The following is an 18,013-nucleotide window of genomic DNA, read 5'->3' as shown; positions in this document are numbered from 1 at the left end:
TGGTACAGCTTAGCTTGACAATTGCATACACCGGTTATTATTTAGGAGCATTTAATAACGGGCAGGTTGGGCTAATGGCGCAGCAACTCAAAGGAGTAGGAAGCGGGCATTCTCGGTTGAACCCAACCGTTTCGCCGCCGTTGCTTCCTCCTCAATGGATGCACGGTAGTAAATATCCTAAGGGAACGTATACAAAGGTAGCCCAGCCGGTACAATAAAAACATAGAGCTGGAATATCAAGAAAAACTGTAATCCAATTACTTAAGACCTGCTCAACGGATTATTCTCTATATAGATGGGATGCGAGCACTGTCTGCTACAGTATAGTCGACTTGCTAGGCAAAAAATGAAATTCTCGCTCTCGCTATAAGCAAGTTCTACGTGGTAAAATGGTTCCTCTGTGCAAGATGATAGAAGGCAACATCCGAACTCTTCTGGTGCAAAATCCAAACCTGGTTTACGTCTACATATAGACGGCCCTGTAGCGATTTCCTCAGTTTCTAGGATACTATTAGCAAAGTCACCATATAAGCACAGCTGGGAGTGTGCGCATTAGTTGCTGATATCCAGGTTTGATGGTACCACGCGCAGTACACCACCGTTAAAGGTTTTCGTAGGCCCAAAATGGCTCTTATGTGGAATGTATGCACTGATAGCCGGGCTACCGGTATGAAAGTAGATTTAGCTGGAATATCATTGTAAACCGTTGACTCTTTACCTCTTTTCAAATAGCATATAGGGGCTTAATCTATTATGGAGGAGATTCGAGCACTACCCAACACGGCACCCGTACTTCTTATCAGATCTGATATCCGTTGCCTAGGAAATCACTCGATCAGATAATTTTCGCCAATTTAAAGTATCACGTGATATCAGCTAAATCACTTAGCGCCCACCGCCTCTTGTTTCTAAGAGCAGGGAACAGAACGCTTCAGATAAGCCAATGACGATATCGTTTCTGCCTGGCGAGCCGAATAAGCGACCCAATGCAGTAGACACTGCATATTGGAACGAGATTCGGCTAGTGGTATGTTGTTGAAGTGATAAAAAAGGCGCCGAAACTAATGTAATAGGTATACTGCTCGGGGAACAACCTCATCATCCTTGATAATACTACTGTGCTGCTCCAAACAGTCTATCTCCCGCAAGATGGCAATGCAGTCAAAATTGATCCCAAGTCGGGGCGCATAGTTGTGGCCTGTGGCACCCAGGTAATGGTGCTGAGCCCGCTCATCATGTACGACCGCCCGCCTAAATGGGAGTTGGCCTACGGCATACACGAAGCAGACGAGGTAACGGCTGTGGCGTGGAGCAACTCTAATGAGATTGTAACGGGCTCGGCGAGTCTGAATGTGTGGCTTGTACCAGGGGATATGGCCGGTTCCCACGAAGAACCAAGGCTCATTTGGAGTAAGCGATTGGCCAACGCCGTGGACTGCTTGACCGTTTCGCCCGATTCGATGCTCGTAGCGACAATTGCCAAAAACGATAGGCTGGTCAAAGTATGGCGGCGACTTTCGTTTGATGTGGACAATACGGCGTTTGACTTTATCTATCTGCCTCACCCGAGCCCCGTCAAACTCCTAAAATGGAAACAGCCACTCCATGCGAGCCAATCAATTGACAATTCCTTGTACACGGAGGCTAAAGACAAAGTTCTGCGCCTATGGTCCCCCTTTGACTCCTCCGACAGCTCAAATCTACAGCTGTGGGCGAGCATTGACATGCGCAATTGCCAAATGATTGAAGACGGCGTTAAATGCGACCCAATTCCGTTTATCATCGATAGCGATCACGTGGCCAAGGCGATTGAGTCGACCGTTAAGAGGACCCCAGCGACTCCGGAACTGGTCCAGCTAGCTAAGAAACAATGCGAGATCGTATGTGTGTTATTTGGGTCCAAAATGAGCGTCTATACCATTGAGAACGCGCGACTGAGAGGCAAGGGCCACGAACTCACGCGCGTCGAGAAAATCATGGACAAAGTAACAGTGCTGAGCGCAACTCGGAGGCACAAGCTTGACGCCAACTTCACAAGCCTTCGCGGGTTCGCGACAATGGACCCCAAGGTCGAAGAAGACATATCTATTCTCGTACATGACATGAAAGTAGGAGCCCTGTTGCATTACGGACTGCTCTTTGATGTATTTTTAAAACCAACTCACCATCATCACCACCGCCAGCATCACCACAGACTGTTCCTGAAGTCTATCCTCACTGGGCACAACAAGTCTGTCCAGCGCATTATGCGAGCCGCCGACGGTGAGTCCCTTCTGTCGCTCTCGCGTTTCACTGAAAATATGCTCTGGAGGCCTCAGCGCGTGGAATCGGGCGTTACTATGAAACGAGTGTCGATAATCCAAGGGCATATTAACCAGGCAGCACTTGTCAGTGGCGGAAAATACTTGATCTCACTACTGGACACTAAACAACTGGTTTTATGGGACTGCAGAGTAACTCCTGCCATCGAGATTGCCACCATCAAGGTAGATCCGCCAAGTAGCGGCAGCAATGGTGAAGCAGCAGACCCGCTGGCTCTATTCCTGCTACCAGAAGAAGCAGAAGTATCGTGCCTTCACCTGATTGCAGTTAACAACCGGCAGGACGTGCGCATGTGGGCGGTAAAGTTACCTTCGAGGGACTCCGAGTCCGGCAAGATTGAGCTTGCAGGCACCTTTGAGCTCCCTACTACTGACTCTATCAAGAAAGCAGTAGTAGTGGACCCCGTAGGCTGGAGGGCGACGTTGGGACGCACCCTGGACGTGTACCAGCGAGATGTACTTGTAACTGTGTCCGACACTGGACAGCTAAGAAGCTGGACTGCCTTGGTTTCTGAAGCGGAAGGGCACCATATTGAATGGCTTGAGAGTGGCAATGTGGAGACCGGCCTTACGGATATCGAAAAAGTGCAGGTATCGTCTACGCGTAAAGTCGCTACCTCAAACGCCAAAGGCACCCATCTGGCAATCTGGGATATGCGAAACGAACTGCTGGAGTTCGAAGAAGAGTTCTCAGAGCAGAACACAATTAGCGACCTGGACTGGACGTCTACGCCGGACGCTCAGAGCGTACTTGGAGTCGGCTTTGCCAAGCAAGTCGTTCTCTACTGCGAGCTGCGATTCGACTACACCAACAAGACTTCGTCGTGGGCTCCATTCAAGCGCGTAGACATTTCTCCCTTCACGTCACATCCTATCGGCGACTCCATTTGGCTTCAGAATGGAACGTTTGTGGTCGGGGCCGGCAACCAGTTCTTCATACAGGACGAGAAAGTTGACGTTTATGAGGACTCTACGACACGAAACCTGCTGGGGACTCGTAATACTATTTCCGCCGATGAAAAAAAGGGACACGAGACAAGTATCTTCGATATTGTTGCTGTTATTAATGGCCCTTTGCCGATTTACCATCCACAGTTACTGATTCAGTCGATTTTTGCTGGCAAGATACACATCGTCAAGCGAGTCCTGCTTACGCTGCTGCGAAAGCTAAAATTTACCCCAGTGCTTGAGCCATCGATGATCATTCAAATCTCGAGCGATCTCGGGATGGATGCAGCGAAGGTGTTCTCTTCTGATCTATTTGATAGCGATAGTGGCATGGCCAGCGAAGCTAGCAGTCATCGAGCGCTATTCAGACGCCAAAGCTTCAGCACCGAAAGCATCTTTGACGACTCAGTCTCTGAGCAGTTGGGCGACTGGTTACAAAGAGTGACACTGCCCTATCTGACTCGGCACCAGCAGATCACCCTGGCTAGCGTTGTCGAAGCGCTGAATCAGATTGAAGTCCACCGCCGGTCGCTTGATTCAAACGGAGTTAACTACCTCCTGGGTTATAGGCTGTACAAAATCCACCGCGGCATCCAAGAGTCGATGTCAATGCGAGATTTCAACTGGGCCCTGCACAGCGAGAACCAAGATATCCTGTTTGAGCTTGTAGAGAAATCCACCTCGGGTCCATTGCTATGGCCGGTTGTTCGCGAGGTCGGATTCCCATACTGGCTGCGAAAAAAGAAGCTTATCGAACTGTTTGAAAAGCTGGGAAGAAACTACTTTAGCACCGACGGCAAGCGTGATCCGGTGGCATGCACTCTATACTATCTTGCCCTGAAGAAGAAGCAGATACTAGTAGGTCTATGGCGTACTGCCTCATGGCACAAGGAACAAGCGAAAACCATTAAGCTGCTATCGAACGACTTTAGCGAGCCGCGATGGAAATCAGCTGCACTCAAAAATGCGTTTGCCCTGCTGGGGAAGCATCGATTTGAGTATGCCGCGTCGTTCTTCCTTCTGGGCGACTCGTTGAAGGACGCAGTTAGTGTACTTGTTCGTCAGGTAAAGGACATCCCATTGGCGATAGCAGTAGCAAGAGTTTATGAGGGCGAGGGGGGCCCCGTGTTGAAGAACCTCATTGAGACTGAAATCCTGCCCAAGGCGCGAGATGAGGGTGACAGATGGACACTGAGCTGGGGCCTCTGGGCGACTGGTAACCGCAAGGAAGCGATTGAAGCTCTTGCGGGATATGACGCTGAAAGCGACGTGGAAAAGAGTGCTGCGAAGTCACTTGTAGCGGCGCGAGGAGTAAAGAGCTTCCTGACCGATGATCCTGTTCTAATTGAGCTGTACCGGTGGCTGCGGGATAACCAAGCCACGTACGGCGGCATCGACTCGAAAGATGGCGACCTGCCGCTGGACCAAGAGTTTTACTTTGTTCTCAAGACAGCCTCTATTTACAGCAGAATGGGGTGTGACGTGCTCGCTCTGGACTTGCTTAAACAGTGGCAATTCAGGACTGAGAAGTCCTCCGTCCCGGCCACACCTACGCCAGAGGAGAAGGTAACAACGCCGACAGGTGCACCAATGGAGAGCAGTGTGTCTCTCAATGAGAAGGTTGCTGAGACTCCAAAGAGCTTTGCCAATTTGAAGCCAGCAGCTGCCGTTGCCTTTCAGGAGCCCGACATGTCTTCCTTTAGCTTTGGAATGTAAATATTTATATCAATTGACCTTAAAGTGAATATGTTTACGCTGTAGAAAAAAGTAGTATTCGCTGATATTAACAGACCCTCAGTTTTGAAACGTTGATCCGAAATCCCGGTTCAACGAAGTGTATCTAATCTAATGGGGAAGAGATAGCGGTGTAAGTACGACCAAACATAATGTAATATAATCGTACATATCCGTTTCAATGATTTCTAAAGCCGATGCCAGAGTTAATGGCTTTTGTGTAAAAAATCTACCGTTACATTGTACCCTGTACCGTTGTTGAAGGAACTTAGTCCGGGGATCCAGCCAGGGGGTGATCTGAGGGGTAATCGGACTTAATCGCGGAAACAAAGATACCGATATGATAAATATATAGAGGCACATTTATACGAGATCCAATACATCTTTATATTCGCATTTTGGTTTTTTTTGCCATGGCTGGTACTGTTCTTCTTACTGGAGCATCGGGTTTCGTTGGCCTCCATTTGGTCAAGGCACTGGCTGAGAACGCGTTCAAAGTCCTTGCGTTGGTGCGATCCGAAGCAAAGGGCAAGGAAGTCCTACGCGTAGCTGGTTCCAACGCGAAGAATTTCACAATTGAGCAAATTGAGGACATATCGAAGGATAATGCCTATGACGAATTGTTGAAGAACCACCCGGAGATCACCAAAGTGCTCCATGCCGCAAGCCCGCTCCAGCTTGAGAAGTTCGCTGACAAACATCAAGAACTGATTGATGTAGCAATCCGTGGGACCATTAATCTGGCACGTTCTGCCAAGCAGTATGCTCCGCAGTTGGATCAGTTTGTGTTTCTTTCAAGCTATCTGACTATGGACGCTGGTGGATCGAATGAGCCGGAACGAGTCAATCGAATCATCGACGAAACGTCTTGGAATAACCTGACCGTTAAAGATGCAACGAACCTCTCCATCGCGTATACTGTGTCGAAGACAGAGGCAGAAAAGGCACTGTGGAAGTTTGTAGACCAGGAGAAGCCTAGCTTTGCTGTGACTGCGCTAGAGCCTTCCATTATATGCGGGTCTATTCTGAGTGTTGATACGAACCCAATTAGGAGTTCTGTGCGACTGTTGCATGAACTTGTCACGGGATCCAAGCCGATATCCAGACAGCAGATGGCTACAGTCACTGTTGATGTCGAAGATGTTGCCAACGTTGCTGTTTACACGCTGAACAATGCCAAGAAGTTGAACAGAAGGAGGCTGATTCTTGTTGGCGGGCCGTTTACTGGGAAGCAGGTTGTAGAGTATGCTCACGAGGTTGCGCCAGGATACAAGCTGGCTAAGCCTGACTCGACAATTGATTCTATCAAGTTGCTTAATAACTCACTGCCTACTATTAACAATGCGTTGACTGTGGATTTGATTGGCGGATATCAGTTCAAGTCGCCCAAGGAGAGCGTTGTCGAAACGATTAAGTCGTTTGTCAAGTATGGTTTGTTGGAAAAGAAGTAATCCAATTAGCTTCTTCAATAATTGTTCTATATTGCTCTAAGCACACAATTGAGTTACAATAGCTAGTCACTGTGTGAATCATTGACTTGATGAATGGAAAACAAACTTCCAATTGAAGATAGCAATTTGGATTATACCGGTATGTGTTATCCAAAGAGGAGGGGGGTTTGGGGGTGCAACCCCCCTACCAACGGGGTCTGGGGCAGAGCCCCAGTAAGAAATCGGCCATTTGATGATACCAATCTTGGGTTTTGATCAACTGATTTCGGGGTTTGGTCAATTGCATCTCAGCCATCGAACACAAATAAATCAAATATACATATTTTCCAATACATCATATATTTACTGAAGAGCAACAGCCTCAATCTCAACGTCAGCATCAAGTGGAAGAGTCTTGACAGCAACGCAGGATCGAGCTGGCTTGTGGTTGGCGAAGTACTCGGCGTAAACCTCGTTGACCAAAGCGAACTTGGACATGTCGGTGATGAAAATGTTGATCTTGACCAGCTTCTCCCAGGAGGAGCCGGCGCCCTCAACAACAGCCTTGAGGTTCTCAAGGACCTGTCGGGTCTGGATCTTGATGTCCTCCTTGCCGCCCTCGACAAACTTGCTGTCTGGGGTCAGTGGGACCTGGCCAGAGATGTAGACGAAGCCTATATACCCAGTTAGTGTTTTACAGCACAGACAATGAATTGTTTACGTACCACCGGCCTTGATGGCCTGGCTGTAGGCAGCGACTGGGACTGGGGCGTTCTTGGTGGTAACTGGGGTAACTCCGGACATTTTCGTGGTGGTGGTGGAGAATGAAGCGCGAGAAGAAGGGAATTTATATAGCCATGCAGCCGTGGTGACGGGTCGTCTAACTCGTGTACACAGTGACCGAAGCTGTGGGGTGCACGCTCGAACTCTCAACATGGCTGTTTCGCGTCAATTTTTCAGTTCTTCGCTTGCTGTTTTCGCAGGTCGACACTTGTCCGATCCAATTGGGACTCTCTAGGTAGTTTTCCAGTTCTTTCAAGACCAAACAAGCTGCTCAATTGAAGTGCCTTTTCTCCGAATTCCACCTCTTTTTATCTCTGGTTTTCGCGGAAATCCCCGGTTACTCTCATGTGGCCTCCGCCGACAAGCGGCCTGGGTCCCCTGTCCGCGGCCGCTTACCCGGGACACAAATGGTGTTCTGAATACTACGCTGTAAGGTTGTATAATTCAGTCCGAAATTTTTCATGCGGTGTGGCGCTCAGCCGCGGTTCGTGCGGCACTCCCCTGGGGGGCCAGCCCCCCAGACCCCCCGTGGCTCCGCTTCGCGGAGGACTTGTAAACATATGGTTTAACCGGGGGGTTTGGGGGGCTGGCCTCCCAACTGTAAGGTTGTATAATTCAGTCCGAAATTTTTTCCCCCGGTTAAACCATATGTTTACAAGTCCTCCGCGAAGCGGAGCCCCAGTGTGTTAGTTGTACTGGTATACTTGGGCTGGCGTATTATGGAATCGAGACAATTGGGGGGACTGGTCCCCCCAAACCCCCCTGGGGCTACGCTGCGCGTAGGTATTAGGTATTATTATTTATATATGTACAATTATTCAGTGACATCACACTGGCCACAGTTGTTGCCGACACACACCCTCTTATAGATAAAAGATTTTGGAGCAGTTCGCACAATTCGCTTCCACAACTGTTGGCCTGCCTCCTTGAATCCGCCAGATGCTCTCAGCTTGTCAATCAAAGACCAGTAGTAGTTTTCATCGGAATAGCTGTTCATAACCTCTTCGAGAATGTCCGTGCTAAGCCCGTCAAAGGCTTCAACCGCTGCCACTGGCCGCCACTCAAATCCGGATACCGACGGGAAGGCAGACGCCTCGCCATTAGCAGTGATAAGGTAGTCAAACGAAGTCCACACCTGCTCAAGCTTCTCAGTAGTCTCAGTCTTGTCGTAAATGATCGAGTCGTGGATCTGGCCGAACCGAGTGACTCCAGTCATGCACGCTGGAATATCCATGTGAACCGTAAGATTGCACTCTGCAAACCGCGGATCCTCGGTGACCAAAGAGTTGAACTGCTTGAGAGCCTCGCCGCCGGGGTAATTGAGCGACGACGTCGCAAGCTTAGCCAGCGAAACACCGAAACTGGCAACAGTAGTCAAGGCGACTACGCCGAGAATGACCTTGTATGCCAATGCCTTGGCCCGGTGGTTGTACGACACCAAAGTTCCATTGGCAGCGAGGAGACTCAGCACCGGCATGATGTACACAACAAACCGCCACTCTTTATGCGGCTGGAAGGAGTAAACAGCGACGAAGATGAAGGACGCAATGGCTAGAGTTCTCAACGCATGCACTCGCGTCGGGTCCTCAAACAAACCAATTGGTACTAGACCCAGTAGAGTCGGGTTCGTCATCATGTTGGGGATGTGCCGAGTGAAATACGTGTGGAAAGGCTCTACGCCCCACAGCTCAGACTTACCGTGAATAACGTTGAATACAATTGTGAATATCTCTGGGATCATCGGGAAGTGTCGCCAGTAGAATGAGTCCAAAAAAGCGGATAGCCCAGCTCCCACGCCGAACCCAAAGATGCCGCTTTTGAATACCACGGGGAGCGACACTTTCTTCATGGCGAGTAGCGTCAGACCCAGGGATCCGGCGAGTATGATAATTTCGGCCCGGAACACAATTGCGGCAAACGACAGCAGTGCAATGGCAATCGGGTAATTCCCTACGAGAGTGGAAGCGATAGCAAAGTTGGTCAATGGCAGCGCAAACATGTTGGGAAGGGTCCGCGAGGAGTAGTAGACAAGGTGGAATTGGACTAGGTTGAACAGCATGAAGAGGTATCCGACAATCTTTGCGTCCCGCTTGTTATTGCAGGCCTTATCGGCGAGCGTGTGGCGGACGTGGATCAAGGCAAAGCCGTTGACGAGGCCGAGGGTGCCACGCGCAAGAAGCTGGAGGTCGAACTTGGAGTCAAATGCCATGTACCAATGGAGCGGCTTCAGCGCCAGGCCGAGGAGAAGGGCTCCTATGAAGGATCGCGGCACTGCGCCGGGGAACTCAATGTGGTCAAACTTTTCCAGGGGTAGGCTGTATGTGATATCATGGATTGCCTGGATATTGAACGACTCTTCCACTTTGGTGTAAGGGGACGCAATTGCGTATCCTCCTATTGCCGTGATGAACACGTAATCGAGCCAGTCGACCTTCATTTTGGTGAAAAATCAATCCGTATGCGGTGTTCCGTGTTGAACCGGTGGGACCTTACATATGTACCTCCCGATATTTGACAGGGTCATCAGAATACGCTGTTATGTGATAGGTACTTAATATCGATCGATAGTTAAATTGGTTAAATGATTGATATCTCGGGGATGGATAGTTGTCCTAGATGATGAGTAAATCTTTGATATATCCGGATACGAATGTTGTACTAGGCGATGAGTATTTACCGCGGGTCGGAGAGTTAAAGTGTAACAAATGTTGTAACAAATGTTTGTAATGGCCAATTCCCAATTCCGTACTCTTACGTACACGGTGTAGTCGCAAAATATTGTAACACTTTGTTACAGTTTCGTGCGTAACAACTTTTGGTTCCAACATTTCGTTGATCTAGGTTGTCACACTGACGAGTCATACACATTAATGAGGTAAGCGGGCTCTATGAAGTCACTTACCGGTATATTGGCATTCATTTGAATAGATTATTATTCTAGGACAGATATTAGCATGTACTGTGCTTGACGGGAATCTTATTTGTAAAGATTAACTTGGGTTGGTCGAATTTTTGGCATTTCGGACACGAATTGTTCGGTTTCGCTGAGTAACAACTCCGTAACAATACTTCGTCAGACGGTCGTAGCAGATTTGTCACCGATTTATTTAGCGACGGACAACACCAGTGGAACAAATTACCGGTACGTATATCCTATAGACTCTTGAACTGTAATAATTTGTCGAGGGGCTCAAATAACAACAAGTAATCATCTGGTAGCTCGGATACGAAGTAGCTCTTTTTTCGTCTGTAACAGTACCGGTAACGGGGTTTCCCCCACGAACCGTCCCCGTGTAACAACTCCGTTACAGTTTCTTGTAACACAGCAAGGCATATTTTGTTACACCCTCATCACAAATTTGTAACAGATTTCGCTACCGAGGTAACGATTCGCGCACCGTTAACCAGGGATCAACAAAGCGGTTTACCAGATTACTGGTACAGTATTTTGAAGCATGAATCCAGCTAGCGGGATACAGCTATTTCAATATAACAAGCATATAACGCAGCTATACGGCGGCTTCATGTGCACCACTACGTATATACTGTACAACATTTCGGAGCGCTTATGCTACGTCGGCAAATGTCGTTAGACCTGCACCCCTAATGGTTGTGGTAAGACATTGCAACCGATGGCCGTAACCGTCCCTTAGACTAAGTCCAATTGATGAATTGTCCTCCTATTCCTTTCTGGTTCTACTATGTCACGTAATAAGCCGGCCCAGGTTTGTAGTGTATCCCCCAAATAACCGCAATTGCTTAGCTAAATAGAGCATAATAAAACGAATAAATTAAAAGTCTGTATAAAACAACATGCATGAATAAATAAGTGGGGGGTCGTTAGAGCAAATATTTGGTCATTGAGATTGCGTCTCCGAGAGGACCATAGTATTTCGGTTTCGTACCGACGGGCTGGAACCCCAGCTTCCTGTAGAACTGGTGGGCTGGAGCATCGGCCGCTTTGACGTCAAGGCGCACGGAGCCAAGCCGCTTACCCGCATATTCGGCTATCGACGCCATCCGCTGGATCATCTCGTCGACAAGCCGGGCCCCGAGACCCAGCCGACGCACCTCTGGCTCGACTGCCAGGGTGTAGATATCCCCTTCTAGGGTTGAGCTGTCCTCGGAAAAGGTCGTATCAAAGGAGAGCCTGCCGGAGATAACGCCCAAAATCCGCCCCTCTGACAATAATTGCAAGCACACACAGCCCCGAGTGACGAGGAACTGGAGGAAAAAGGTCGACGAGTACTGGACGTCGAGATGAGTGTTCGTGAAGACCCGTATACTCTCAACATCTTTGGACCTGAGAGTACTTAGCGCCATCTCTCGCAATGGGGCCTCCACTATCGACTCGAATAGCATATTTCTGAATAAATAACGTCACCAAAAAATCCACGAAATTTCTGCCACCTCAAAGTTCTTCTATTTCTCCGCAATTGAGCTACCAAAAATGAGCAAAGTGAGTTAGGGGCCGCCTTCCCCGGATTTTATATATTATACGGTGTGGTGTGCAGCTTCCCACGCAGGTCTTGCCTCTCCGGGTGGTTTTCGTATGCAAAACGTCCTTCTTTTTTCAAACCTACGCCGGATCCGCCTTCAAACAGGCCGCCTTCCATTCCCGTTCATTCACATATGGGTCGGGGCCGCCCCACAATCAGCTCATTTCCCCGATACGCTCACGTGAGATTCCCGACTTTCGGCGTTTTTCGTCCCAAACCCTGCCGAGCACAGACCGTTGAGAGTTTGGCGTGATTTTTGGTCGATTAAGGCTGGAGACTGCGAGCTCGAAATAATGCCCGCAAATTATGAGGTGATGTGTATAGAGCGGTATAGAATCTACGCTTGCGAAATTTGCCATACAGTACCCGTAAACTGTGTACTCTATCGTAGTCTTGTAGCTGTGAACAGTCGATGAGGCTGTTTTTACATTGAATTGTGTATCATGTACAGCAATTGGAGCGAATAAATTTTCCTGTCATGTATTACCTGTCTGTAACGGGTACCAAAGCAGCTGTACGTACTGGTACCGGTAATACGGTAGCATACAAATTTCAAAGCAGATTTGGGTGGATTGTAAGTTTATTGAGTACGGACTAATGTTGGTGTTAGCGACGAATGACCTGACATTATCCTACTCTGAAAATATCAAAGGAGGTTAGCAGTATAGATATGTAATAGTTTCTTTTGAATGCCAACTTAAGGAAGCAATTGATAAGAAATTAACGGTACTACTGAGTTTACTATATTTTGCCGATCACCATTCCATAGATCCTCAGTTCGCTGCACTGCCACACGTACCGCAGGTGCTTCTTGAAGATTTGAAACCACATAAGCTAACAGAGCACGGTGTCCTTCTCGCCTTCCGTGGGCAATCCAATCTCATCCGTCCTATCTGGGAGTCTAAACTAATACCTGTAGATCCACTACCATGAACTATGTATCCAATCATAATAGTGTAGAACTTGACGAAAATACAACTCTGACACTCATTTTGTGCCTCCTTTTTTCTTCTCTTCTGCTTTCTTCTTCTCTTCGGTCTTCTTCTTCGCTTCGGTCTTCTTCTCTTCTGCCTTCTTGTTCTCCTCTGCCTTCTTCTTCTCTTCTTCCTTTTTCTTCTTCTCCTGTTCTTCCTGTTCTCTCTTGTAGTTTGGCTCTATCTGATACTCCGTGGGGACCCGGATCCTAGAATCGTAATACTGCTGCCAAAGCCGGTGGAACTGCTTGCCATGCTTAGCGCCACCAGCGAAATGCACAACCAGGTCGCCCTCGAGATACTCCCAATGCTCCCTGTGGTAGCCATTCATGAGCCGCTGTGGTACCTGCCCGAAATGGTACATAAACGGCGGGTGTCCCAGAGCCAAGTACGTCAAGGCACTTTGTTCTACCTGCCGGAACTTTGCGTCTCGGAACTTTCGATCGTCCCACATCTCGAGGAACGTTTCCGTCCACGCTGAGCGTCGAAAGAACACCGAACCCGAATTCCAGGCCATGTTGTCGTGCGTCAGGATTATGTCAATGTTATTGACGTCAATCTCTTTCCGTGAAGGATAGCGGGTGACAAACTTGTAGTCGACGTTCATAATGGGGCGGTCGTAAGTAAGTCGTTCAGCTAGTACCTTGGGATGCAGCACATGCTCAGCAAGATCAATCGTTTCGTTCATGATGAAAGCATCGACATCGAGCCACCAAAACCATTCAGCATCTTTATACCTTCTGAACGCCTCTCGAATGGCCGGCACCTTATTCCAATTGCCCTTGTCACCTTCTACGGAATATCCAGTAGAGTCGATGAATACATGCTCGTAGCCGTGGTATTTGGCGTACTCATCGCGGTTCGCAATGACCTGAGCGAGCTGGGTCTTGTTGAACCGGCTATCGCACGCTGAAACGATGACAATCTTCTTTCCCGAAGGCTCGAGTTTGCCGTTTACATAGTCTTCCTCCGAGAACTTGTACGGCTTGAGCAGTTGGGTTTCCCGACGCAGCTCGTCTTCGTGGTAATCTACTTTCAGCGCATCGTGGATCTTGTTCATGGCGTCTTGTTTCTTTTTCTTTTCCTCCTCTTCCTTCTTCTTTTTCTCCTCCTCCATCTTCTTTTTCTGCTCTTCCGCCTTCTTCTTTTTCTGCTCTTCCTCTTTCTTCTTCCTTTCCTCTTCCTGCTTCTTCTTCTGCTCCTCGCTCTGAAGCGAGGCGACATTCACAATTCGGTTCGCCTGCTGCTTCTGCAATTCTTTCTTCAGCTCTTCGAGCTCCTTCTGGTGCTGCTCCTCTTCTACCCTGTGTTGCTGTTCGCCCTTCTTTTGCTCCTGCAGAACCTTTGCCGTCTTGTCCATCTGTTCCTTGAGGAGCTTCTCCTGCGCGGTGAGCGCAACCAGTAGCTCACTCTCGACGCGATCGGCCAATCCCATGTATATCTCCGTCATGTTAGCCATTGGCTGTTGCTGCTGGGATTTAAGCAGCCACTGGGCCATATCCACGGTTTTCTCGTGCCCGTACAAATAGGAGACGGAAGCTAGCAGCGTGAACGCGGACAGCGCCAGTAGGGCCACTTGAACGATTCGAGACCCGGTCAGCATCACGGCCATCATATCAATCTGGGCTTGCTTTAATTCAAAATTGCCTGCTGGTAAGCGGATTTAGGCAAATCAACAAGCAGCGAAGACTGAGTCGTATATCGCAGCGTGCAAAAGAGACCAGTTATAACAATGAATTACCGGGAATCTCTGGAATTGTTATAACCAATATTGACCTCGGGAAGTCGCTAGTAGCGGTAACAACGGATAGCTTTTTGAGCTTTTTCTAACAACAATCGCTTAAGAGTAGCTTCGAATATATACGGCTGCTTCGTACAAGCACGCCGGTCTCGGAGAAATTCACCAACAATACACCAAACAGTTAAACAGAAATCGTCTACTGAATAAGCAGGAAATATATACAATCGGAATCTCCAAAAAGGGTCGGAAAACAAAAAAACTTGACCTATAGTCTGTGATTAAAGCATCAAGGGCGCGCAGATCTTGTAATGGCAGTGCTACCCTTAAGACGAAACAGATATGCACTCCTGCTGTGGATGCATGGCAAGCTTGACTGCCATTATGCGAGACAAGCGATTGCAGATTGGTCGCGCTGAATGTTTTTAATTTCGCCTTGTGTCTCATGCACGGGCACACGGTGCGCAGGTACAGCCACCAAAAACGGCAACCCACGATCTCGATCGGGAGACGTGTCAGCCGCAGATGCACGGAGATCGCCCCGAACAGCAACAAGGCTTGGCTTCCAAGGAGTACATTAACCGGGGCGTTATATCACTAAATGCCAATAGAAGGCTCTAGGCGAGGCAAAGCTCTTTGCACAATTACCCAGGACTAGGGCTGAGCTTAGATATTTAGTTGCCAAAGAACAGCCACTGAGTCACCGAGATTGCGCTCCACTTGTCACATTGTGCACGGATGCTGTCTCGTACCCAGGCTCTGGGCCGCGTTCCTGTATGGCGGGTAGTTAATGGGGCCCAGTTTTTTTGTGACAGGTCTCCTTGTATGGTAAACAATGTCATGTCTGTTCAAATGCCGGGGTTATTTGACTGATCTTTGGGATCTCCTAGATATCGCTCACATCAAAAACTCGCCGGTTTAAGAATAGTCTATTTTTGGTATTTTTTATTTTGATTGCTTGAATTTCTTTTAGCTTTACGATGTATCTGAATGTATGATTTACGCAGTCATTCGCCCAATTGCTGCTCCTGGCCGGCTTGCAAGTTCTTATTCCAGGCCCCAGGCATAGCCTCCAAGGCTAGAATACGTTGCAAACAGGTGAAAGCCCCTTCTCACATGTCAAGCTACTTGGAGGCTATACCATCATCTCAGAAAAATCATCTCCTCTAGGAGATCACTCGCGATAAAAGGACGACTGGAAAGAATGGCCCAATTCCTTAAAGAGAGCCGTCGCCCAACGGCGGTTTCTATCGGCTAGCGAAGCACTGTCAGCCTCATTCAGTTGAAGGTAGTCCGTAACAAGGAGTATAAACCCGCACAGTTATAGATGAACCGATGACATGCTATGCACCATAGAATATGTATTGTGCACATGCCCTGAAACATTGAGACGCAAATGGGTGTGCACACACTGCGCGCATCCCTCCTGCTACAAATATAGTGACATGTTGTAATGGCGGACCACAGCCGTAGCGAAAAGCTCGCGACAGCCGCTTGTAATGCAAAGGGGGCAGAAGCAGTCTGGAGTGTTGAGATACGTTTGCGGTAAGCATATTCCATTCTGTGGCCAAACCCATTTACACCACAACTCTGGTACAATATATAGGACCGTGCTCTGGCGTACACAAAGCAATATAGCATACAAGTTTAACTAACTTATAAGGGGACCAATGATACTTTTGCAGTTGTTATATAGCTTCTACCAGCAGATATAATACCAATGCAGTTGGCTCACTTGTCAGGCTTGTTACATGGTTTCAACAGACACTTTACCAATGAGTGCTTGGCATACTCACCCCTACCAGAGCTGTAAACCCATCCATAGTCTGCTTTACAGGTACATCCCCAAAGACAAAGCAGGGCTTACAACACTTGGGCAGGCTCTCATTTCCTTTTCATCATTAGATACTCAGGTTGCTATATCAATTGGGTCTGTATTGTACCCTATTGCTACAATTCTAATACAACGGTACTAGGGTATTACCGGTACCGATAATATTTTTTTCATTATTCGCTAGAAGTGCAGGAAGACATCAATTTCCTAAAGCGCCTAGCCTGTTCAAATCAGTACCGTGATAGTCATTTGGTAGATCAATTTCCAAGTGATGTAACTGCCCAAAATGCCCAGTGCCCCCTCTATGAGACACAGAGGCCCCTCGTTCAGGAGATAAGCAGCAATTTTGACCAGCCGAAATTTCTCCGCACGAAAGCAGGACACGAAAAACTGGCCCAATTTCTCCAAAAGGGCCGTCGCCCAAGAGCGGACTAGCCCGCTAGCGCGCACCGTCAACCCCAGAGTTGAAGGGTGTCCGGTTTTTAATCTCCTAGGAGAACTGTTTCCCGGACCTTTGGGGGGGGGGGGGGGTAACCAATCCTCACGACGCAAATGCGATACGGCAATGTGACCAAATTGATATGGAATGATCTTGTCATATTTTGAAAGATTATAAGTACATGTATTTCAGTGATGTCTCTGCCTCAACAAGACGCGAATAGATTATTATTAATAATTATTATAACTGCTCAGCAGAGCCCGATTTACTGAAGGCAATAGCCGCCTGCTGCCCAAAGTCCAATCGCTGAGTCAACCATTTGGCGTGGTGTCACAGCCGCGCTGTAGGGCACTGTGCGGCGCCCCTGAGTATCGATCGATCGATCTCTGCACGGCTGTGCAAGGTCACCTCAACTTTCTGTGCACCAGTAGTGGTACACATAAATATTTGACAGACTTCCCATGAAAAGTACAAATTTACGACAGGAGGAAGTACCGTAATGCAAATCTATATAGTCATATTTTACAGCACTTTATGTTAGAAGCAATGGCGGAGACCGTTCAATCCTCTCCTGCGCCTCGGATACACCTCGGGCTGTGTGCGCAGGAAGTTATGTCGCAGTTTTTGCGATGAGAGTGCTTTTGCCGGCTCTCTTGAACAATATGAGCCGGTTTAAAGCAGTTCAGAGTCCCGCATAAAAGGCTGATCCTCATACTGGGTTCATAAGTTTTCCCATAGGCGATCAAGGCCAGTACTCGCAGCTGATATAATTTCTGGAAACCCCGGACTCTCTCGACGTTCCTATTTTGCGGGCACACGGTCGGGTACTCAGTCACCGAAGCCCAAGGGAATAGCCAGCACCAATGAGGAATGTCGATCGTACAATCGCAAGTGGTTGATGTAATATGCAGCATTCGCTCGGCCGAACGCGTTGTAATCTGCTGCCGTAGCTGGAACGGCATCGCGGTTGCTTGGTGTAGATTCCACCATGGCAATATCTCTATAGCAATCTTTGCTATCGTCAGAGAGAAATAAAAAAAACACAATATCATAGAATCAACAGTTTGCATTGCATTACAACCTTATCCGTTAACAAATCGGTAGGTGCTTCAATTCGCTAGAAATAGACTCAAGATTCATTTGTTATAGCTTTCTCAGTGGATATCATTTTATAAAAGTCGCTTCCACCAAATAATTCAACATATTAGCGTCGCTAGTCCTCAAGCAGCTTTTATCCTTATTGGAAAGGAAAATACCCCCACTACGCTGTACTGTCCATACGCTTTTGTATTACAGCCTATCTACCTACCCAT

General features: G+C 48.1%; 6 protein-coding genes across 6 annotated transcripts; 2 read left to right on the top strand and 4 right to left on the bottom strand.

Annotated features, from left to right (window-relative positions):
- Positions 1-943: 943 nt before the first annotated feature.
- On the top strand, positions 944-4,985 carry RAV1 (Rav1p; the record flags this gene model as incomplete). The annotated part of the gene is made up of 2 exons (XM_076684378.1): positions 944-1,027; positions 1,074-4,985. The coding sequence occupies 2 exons, from the start codon at positions 944-946 to the stop codon at positions 4,983-4,985; spliced, it is 3,996 nt and encodes a 1,331-aa protein (XP_076541346.1).
- A 431-nt stretch (positions 4,986-5,416) lies between these two features.
- GRE2 (NADPH-dependent methylglyoxal reductase Gre2p) lies at positions 5,417-6,454 on the top strand (the record flags this gene model as incomplete). Its single annotated transcript, XM_076684377.1, has 1 exon — positions 5,417-6,454. One exon carries the CDS (start codon positions 5,417-5,419, stop codon positions 6,452-6,454), a length of 1,038 nt encoding a protein of 345 aa, XP_076541345.1.
- Positions 6,455-6,796: 342 nt separating this feature from the next.
- Positions 6,797-7,369, bottom strand: MMF1 (RidA family protein; the record flags this gene model as incomplete). Its single annotated transcript, XM_076684376.1, has 2 exons — positions 6,797-7,107; positions 7,159-7,369. 2 exons carry the CDS (start codon positions 7,367-7,369, stop codon positions 6,797-6,799), a joined length of 522 nt encoding a protein of 173 aa, XP_076541344.1.
- Positions 7,370-8,030: 661 nt separating this feature from the next.
- On the bottom strand, positions 8,031-9,653 carry ALG12 (dolichyl-P-Man:Man(7)GlcNAc(2)-PP-dolichol alpha-1,6-mannosyltransferase; the record flags this gene model as incomplete). The annotated part of the gene is made up of 1 exon (XM_076684375.1): positions 8,031-9,653. One exon carries the CDS (start codon positions 9,651-9,653, stop codon positions 8,031-8,033), a length of 1,623 nt encoding a protein of 540 aa, XP_076541343.1.
- A 1,403-nt stretch (positions 9,654-11,056) lies between these two features.
- TRVA0_015S00804 (GNAT family N-acetyltransferase) lies at positions 11,057-11,578 on the bottom strand (the record flags this gene model as incomplete). The annotated part of the gene is made up of 1 exon (XM_076684374.1): positions 11,057-11,578. One exon carries the CDS (start codon positions 11,576-11,578, stop codon positions 11,057-11,059), a length of 522 nt encoding a protein of 173 aa, XP_076541342.1.
- Positions 11,579-12,702: 1,124 nt separating this feature from the next.
- Positions 12,703-14,304, bottom strand: TRVA0_015S00782 (uncharacterized protein; the record flags this gene model as incomplete). The annotated part of the gene is made up of 1 exon (XM_076684373.1): positions 12,703-14,304. The coding sequence occupies one exon, from the start codon at positions 14,302-14,304 to the stop codon at positions 12,703-12,705; it is 1,602 nt and encodes a 533-aa protein (XP_076541341.1).
- Between the last annotated feature and the right edge of the window lie 3,709 nt (positions 14,305-18,013).

This window comes from Trichomonascus vanleenenianus (assembly GCF_965637985.1).
Source record: "Trichomonascus vanleenenianus strain CLIB 3782 genome assembly, contig: TRVA0_015S, whole genome shotgun sequence".
In the NCBI taxonomy this organism is placed as follows: domain Eukaryota; kingdom Fungi; phylum Ascomycota; class Dipodascomycetes; order Dipodascales; family Trichomonascaceae; genus Blastobotrys; species Blastobotrys vanleenenianus.
Note: the sequence above shows the minus strand (reverse complement) of the source record. Positions and strands in the feature narration are given on the sequence as shown.